The 7,501-nt window shown below is 30.4% G+C and overlaps 1 protein-coding gene across 1 annotated transcript in view; it reads right to left on the reverse strand.

The window, feature by feature from the left end:
- Nucleotides 1-7,501, reverse strand: part of LOC106688456 (aldehyde dehydrogenase 1A1) — a 13,631-nt gene that overhangs the window by 4,960 nt on the left and 1,170 nt on the right. The window contains exons 4-9 of the mRNA XM_014432925.3: nt 7,007-7,172; nt 5,557-5,747; nt 3,715-3,828; nt 3,507-3,609; nt 2,970-3,154; nt 2,726-2,893 (exon numbers count right to left, since the gene is read on the reverse strand). Of these exons, the coding sequence (XP_014288411.1) occupies nt 2,726-2,893; nt 2,970-3,154; nt 3,507-3,609; nt 3,715-3,828; nt 5,557-5,747; nt 7,007-7,172 (927 nt within the window). The remainder of the gene's footprint in view (nt 1-2,725; nt 2,894-2,969; nt 3,155-3,506; nt 3,610-3,714; nt 3,829-5,556; nt 5,748-7,006; nt 7,173-7,501) is intronic.

Genomic DNA, 7,501 nt, shown 5'->3' on the forward strand with positions numbered 1-7,501 from the left:
TTTTTTCGTCTCTTTATTTGTACTTTCTTTAATATTTCTTCTCTTATCTATCTGTTACTATTACCCTTTTCATTTACTATTTACCACCTTTAATTTTTCTTATTATATCTTACTTTTCATTTTATACCCCTGTTATTTTACGCTTATGTTTTTTCTTTTTTTTCCTTTTTGTAACTATAGTGTTTGTATCTTTTTTAGCCCTGACAAAGCCCTGCAACGTGGGGCGAAACGTTGGCTCAATAAAATAGTATAATTATTTACTATTTGAGTTGTTTTTTTTACCGCACCCGGACCATATTCCATTCATTTTTGAAAAATAGTTGCAGCTTCCACTTAAATACCCTTTCAGTTTGTTAATTTGACTTAATTAAGCATCTCTAATTGTTAGTAGTAATAAAAAATGTATAAATTATAGAAGATAGGTTTTTTCTTGTTCCAATGATTGTTAAGACTTTTTGACTATCATCATAAAAAACCATGAAAACATAGTAATATTATTTTTTTAATTAAGCTACAAATGGATATATAGTATAGTATGATACGATACATAATATGTGCAACGACCACCATCATGAATAATAAAGAAGTTGCTGTTTGGAAACCAAGCAAGGATTAATAAAAGAAAAAAAAGTTGGGTAGTAGGTGGAAGTTATGTAATGTATTAGAATCTTTCTGTGTAACATAAGGTTATTATCCAAATCACCTATCAAGTTTTTAAACAAAAATCACATTTTTTAACAGGGAAAATCATTATTTTAGTTAGATTTATAGATTATGTTTTGTAATTCTGCATGAAATTACACAAGAGTGTTTAGAGTGGACAATGAAATGGAAAACTCAATTCTTCTCCACTGATTTCCCTGCATCTAATTCTTTTTGCAGTGGATTGAAACTTCACTTGCTTCATTGTTTCTCTTTATACGTTTGAATGAATAACAGAATGAAACTCTGGGTAATAGATTTTATCCTTTGAGTCCTAACCAAAGCAATTGAACAGCATCATTAACCAAAGCAATTGAACAGCATCATTAACCAAAGCAATTGAACAGCATCATCTTTCGTCAAATTCAAGTCTCAAGTTAAATCATTATGTTTTAGTAATTTAGTAGCTCAATCTCCTTCCAGCTTGTAATTACCATGATTACTCATTCATATTTTCCTTCGCCACAGTTCCAAGATCGGGAGATAAAACTGGGCAAGTTAGAGATTAACTAAAACAGTAACTGGTTGTAAGATAGAAGGAATCTTCGAATATTGTACTCATACTCCAACCTACTGAACATTTCTTTTCTATTATTAACAGTTTTCATAAATTTAAATCGTATAAATCAATTACTTTTTAATTATACTCATGTTTTTGTTATTTTTTATGAGGTCTTGTATAAATTTTCTCTTAATTGATTCACATTATTTAACATACACAAACGAAAATATCTCTGTAGATATAAACTAGTAAAGTGAAATGTTGAGTAACCCATATGTACTTTCATACATGCCCATTGCCTGTTTGATTTTCCTTATCATAGCTGTTTTAAGATTATCATTGTTGTTGCTGTTTATAATTTTCATTATGATTTTCATAACTTTATTAAATAAATTAAGAAGAAAATAGAACCACTTATAGATTTAAATATCATGTTCTTATATATCAATGTAATTTGAATATATATATTTTACATACATATGTTAGGGTACATTTACACATTTTAGGAGGTGCAGGAAGGGAAAATGCAATCGATTTTAAGGTTGCCTGCTTCAGCATCAATTTATTTTAACTATTAAATATTCTCACAAATTAGGATTCTTTGACGTGTTTTCAGAGCTGCAGATAATAAAAATGCTAATGATTTTAGGATAAAAAGCTTGAGTATCAATTTATTTTTAACTTTTATAATATTAACATACAGAGTCCATATATATTTTACTATAGGTGCCAAACTGTAAATGATATTGATTTAAAGATGGGACAATTACACATCGATCTTTTTTTCATATATCTAACATATTAGGATTCCTTATTCAAATCAATTAAAATTTAACTTTTACCTATTGTAACTTTCAAAAACATATTATTAGACCTAAATATGGAAGAATAGTAAGCGAGGTTTTAAAATTGATACCATTTTCACAACCTGCATCTCAGAAAACATATTGAGGAAGCCTAATAATTTATGACTGTGATAATTCAACCATTGCGCTTAAACAAATTAATAACATGTACTACTCATTTGACCCAGAATGTTATTTTTTTCAATTTATTATACCATAACTTTTTAGCTAATATGTACTGCTTAGGAGATATAGGCAAAAACCTAAGAAATTCTTAAAGTTTCAAGGTTTTTTGGGGAAAGAAGTTTTTCCAAGACTTGAAAGTATTTTTATTTTTTAAATGTGCCCATATATACAAGGAAAAAAAAGCTACTACTCTCCCTTTTGTAACGTAGACCCTTGTTTCAGCCCTCAACTGATTGACTTCTACTTTGATTTGAAAATATTATCTGGTAATCATTAATAGTACATTACGAAGCATACAGAGTTCAATTGGAATTGGGAATTCTTCTACTCTTTCCCTGTTGAGACAATAGTAAAACTTTAATTAGAGAAATTAGTTAGTAAACCTAAAGAAGTTTTGTTGAGAGAGGGAACTATCAGGTGTTAATGTCAATGAAAACAGTAAATATATCTAAAAAATAATGTGAATAAAGAATTAAACTTATTTTCCTACCTCTTCTCTAGCAATCCTCATTCCATCAGTAACTCCAGAAAAAACTGTCGGGTACACATAGTATCCTTGTAAGTCAGTTGGTCTTGTCCCTCCTGCTTCAACTTTAGCACCTTCTGCTTTTCCACTCTCAATCAAATCAAGAATTTTGTTCAAAGCATCCTCATCAATCTATAGAATATATTGAATCAACAATGTAAAATTTTATTAACTTTGTTATTTATGTTGGCAATAAAGAGGTACTTAACTGTGGCCCTTGTTGAACACCATCTTTGAATGGATCTCCGATGATTCTAGTTTTAGCTTTTTCGGCAGCTTTGATGACGAACTGATCATAAATTTTTTCATGGACAAAAGTTCGAGAACCAGCACAGCAATTTTGCCCATGATTAGCAAATATTGCATTATGAGCAATTGCAACAGCTTCATCAACTGCCAACAAACCACAATCAGACCAATATACTACATATTACTTAAATAATAAAATAAACTTTATTACTTAGGTATAAATAGTAATACACCCAAAAAATTCTAGGGCTTGTGTAGAATTCAAACAGAACTATAATTGTAAGTACGAAGAGGTGATGTATTGGCTGATGTGAATAAAAGAGATAATGTAAAAACATGATACAATTTTTAAACAAGATGACATTCCCATCCCCTTAGGTCCGTTATCAATTATTCATTAATGATCATTCGAGTGAAGTTAAAATTGATAAAATTTGGATGTTCAAATGTATTTTTAAAAAATGCACAAATTATCAAAAAGTATCCTGATACTTACTATCAACATCATGATACACAACGAGTGGACTTTTTCCACCCAATTCAAGAGATATTCTTTTAAGATTAGAAGATGCAGCTGCTTTCATTATGATATGACCAACCTTTTACAAAATTGTTGGAATTAATGTAAAATATTAATGGCTATTATTTTTGTTTTATTTCAATAATTAAATTCACAACACATGATAATACAATCTGACATTTACCTCAGTTGAACCTGTGAATGCAACTTTAGCTATGGCAGGGTGATTGGCGATGGCAGCCCCTGCTGTCGGCCCGTACCCTGCTAATATATTTACAACTCCAGCTGGGAAACCCGCCTGCAAAAAAATATATTTCAAATCAAATAAACGGCTGACATTTAATTTAAATATAATCTCTATAGATGGAATTTTTATGTTTTCATATATTCCATTTTAAAACTTCTATGTCTTTCTTAGATTTTGTGATTTTTAATAATTCTAAATATCTCATTGTTTATTTATATTTTTAAATATTTCATTGTTTTTCCTTTAAAGAGCATATTTTCCATTTCACTCCAGTTTCTTTATTTTTATTAAAATGATTTTTTTTTAAATCAGAAAAAGTCTGCCAACAACACAGTTAGGTATACATACATAGGTCTTCACTGATTCTCCTGTTTTTCATTTTCTGGAAATAAGCCCTCTTTTGTTGATTTCTTAGTGAAGGCAATTGCCTATATTTTAAGGTTGATGATTTATCATTTGAAATTAAATCTACAGGACAAATCATAGTTCAAATATAGGTTATTCAAAAAGAATTTTTCTCTTGTATAAGTATATATATGTGTATACATGTAAAAGTAGTTGATGAAATCTATTTAACACTAATTTGTCTCAAAGTTGGGCCAAAACAAACTAGCCGTCTTCCAAATATAGGTGATCTAAGGAAAATACATTTATGGATACAAAAGAGAAAGTTGACGGACTTCATCACTATTGAATTAACGGTTTGATCAAATATGCCCAAACAGAAATTTGACTTGGAACTAAATATGTTCCTGAATGTATAAAAGGTACAATGTGAGTGAAAATTTTCTATTCTGAGGACATAAATTTTTTTCATTTCATGAATACAAAGCTTCCCAATTGTTGGTAGTCAGAAAGAAAAATCAATTCAGAGATAAAAATTACAAGACAAATAGTTCTCAATAATTCATTGGGTGGGTAGCCTAAAATAATATCATAAAAGTGATTACTTTTAAGTTGATTAACTTCAATATAATTCCGAGCTCCTTTCCTCTGATTCAATATTTTCTTTTAACTTAAAATTTGATTTCAGTTTCAACCAAACTTTCTGTTCCATTACTGTATTTTTTTATTTCAAATTTTTATACTCTATCAGTTGCTTTTAAGTTACCATCAAAGATTTAAGAACAATTTAGATTTGCTCCAGGAGTTGTATATTATTTGATCCAGGAGTTGTATATTATTTGATCCAGGAGTTGTATATTATTTGATCCAGGAGTTGTATATTATTTGATCCAGGAGTTGTATATTATTATTATTTTGTGGGGGAAAACAATTTTAACAGACTGAAAATTTTTTTTAACATAACTTCTTTAATTTTACAACTTATAAAAACAATTAAACATTCAGAAAACAAAGCAAAAATTTTGTTAAACAAAAACAAACCTTTGATATTTACTCCAAGTTCAATTAAATCGATCTTATACATTGATTATACTAGGCTTTGGAAAAAGGGAACACTCCCATCCACAAAGAAATACTTTGGCCTTTAAAAGATTTTTGGAAAAATATATTAGGCAAAACATGACAAATGAAACACCAAGAAAAATTAACTTCAGGAAATATTACAGGATATTTTCAACAAAATCATGGGTTCAATGACATGAAAATTATTTTCAGCATATAATTTAATGTGTAAAGACAAGCATTCCATATATGTAGAGTGCAGAAATCCGATGTTCTATCAAATAAACTGTCACTCACTATCTCCTTCAGAAAATAGAAATGTTAATTGAAGTATGTGTTAATTATTTTTAAAAATTACATTTTTGCATGTACCTGACGAATTAGATCAGCAAGGAATAAGGCAGAGAGAGGTGTCTGTTCAGCAGGTTTTAAAATAATGGTACAGCCAGCAGCAAGAGCTGGACCTAATTTCCATGCGGCCATCAGAACAGGATAATTCCATGGTATTATTTGCCCTACCACACCAACAGGCTCTCTGCGGATGTACGTCATCAACTTACCATCTGAAAATAGATCGTATGTATAAAAATTATCTTATTTTCTTTATATTTAAAATTCAGTATTGAAATTTAATAATTTTTAGTAACGTAAACATTCAATCTGCACAAAATAATTCAATTGATCAATTAATCTAAGTGTAAAATTAACAATAATTTACTTTAATATACATACTCTTGCTTGGAGGCATGTGGCCCCCACAATTTTCTCTTTTTTTGGGATATCGTAGTGGATCCATTTTACATCCCTTGTAACACACTTCCTATTATCTCTCTTCATACACTTTCGACCTTCCACTAAGTTCTTTATCTTCTCTGTTAAACTACCAGTAAAACAAGTACAGACTATTCCATCTAACATACCATAGCAGAGAGATTTACAGTATCTAGCTCTTGATTTAGATAAATCAACAGTAAATTTTTCAATTGGTTGATTCCCATAAAGAACCAATAGAAATATAGAGTGTATAAAAAAAATAAAATAAATGAGGTTTCTGGAATCCCCACCAGCTGGGGAAAAGTGGTATGGTCAGAAATTTAGAGATGTAAATTGAAGCCAATACACATTAGCTTTGCATAGAATCATATGGTTCTGAGTCCTTATCTACAGTCTACTTCACTTGCCTCCTTCACTGCATCAATTTGCTATCATATCCCGAGTATTCACTATGAAGATATTGGACGGTGGATGCTGATGATCTCATTTTAATCCCTACCGGCTCCAACAGATTACCACCCTATTCTAATCTGAGTAGGATGGTTGAGTTTTCAATTTGTGGGGCTGTCAATCTGTGCCCAGACCAGAATCTTACCGGCACTACTGCAGATTGGAGGCTGCTAAGGTGATGACTAAACACAATTGGCTACAACAGCTACTAATCAGCTGAGGGATGGTTCCCACAGATTAAGTCAACCTGTGCCCAGACCAGAACCTTACCGGCACTACTGCAGATTGGAGGCTGCTAAGGTGATGACTAAACACAATTGGATAAACACCTACTAATCAGCTGAGGGATGGTTCCCACGGAAAAAAGGCCCAAAATTCCAATACGTCTGTCTTCATAGGTCAGGGCATTTCAAAAGAGTTAATGACCAACTGCAGGCACTTGCTAGAAGTAGTAGTACTAATAAAATAGGATAATTTGGTTTGATTATTGACTTTGTAACAATATTCTAGTTATGCTAGAACAAGCATGAAGGACTATATAATTTTGGGATTTTATAGCAGTAAACCAATTATTTAAATATACAAATAAAATCCTTACCAACAGGCACAGTTTTCCCATGAATTTTGTCAGGCCAACCAGCATAATAACGAAAAACATCAACAGCACATGATAAATCAAAAAAAGAATCACAATATGGTTTTCCATTATCCATAGTTTCAAGGGTGGCTAAACTTTTTAAATTATTTTCGATTAAGTCAGCAAGCTGAAAAATAATAGTTACTAATAACCTTAGTGCTTTCAGATTCTGATTTAATATAAAATGTTTGATAAATAAAGAAAAGATGTTATACTATTCCTTCAATCAGAAAGTTACAACTGTTGAAATATAATAATGCTAATACAAAAATAAAGACTAACACTTACCTAAATTACACTAAATACATTACAAAACTTTTCAGTTCTAATGCAGGATCACACAAATATCAAAATGGTCCTTGCCAGGTCAACTAAAATATTACACGGCCTACCACAGACACTCAATGACCATATTATCACATTTTAAAATCAATTATATTCATATTACAGGGCCTA

This window comes from Halyomorpha halys, unplaced genomic scaffold (genome assembly GCF_000696795.3).
Source record: "Halyomorpha halys isolate HHAL.00 unplaced genomic scaffold, Hhal_1.1 Scaffold1129.1, whole genome shotgun sequence".
NCBI classification, from domain to species: domain Eukaryota; kingdom Metazoa; phylum Arthropoda; class Insecta; order Hemiptera; family Pentatomidae; genus Halyomorpha; species Halyomorpha halys.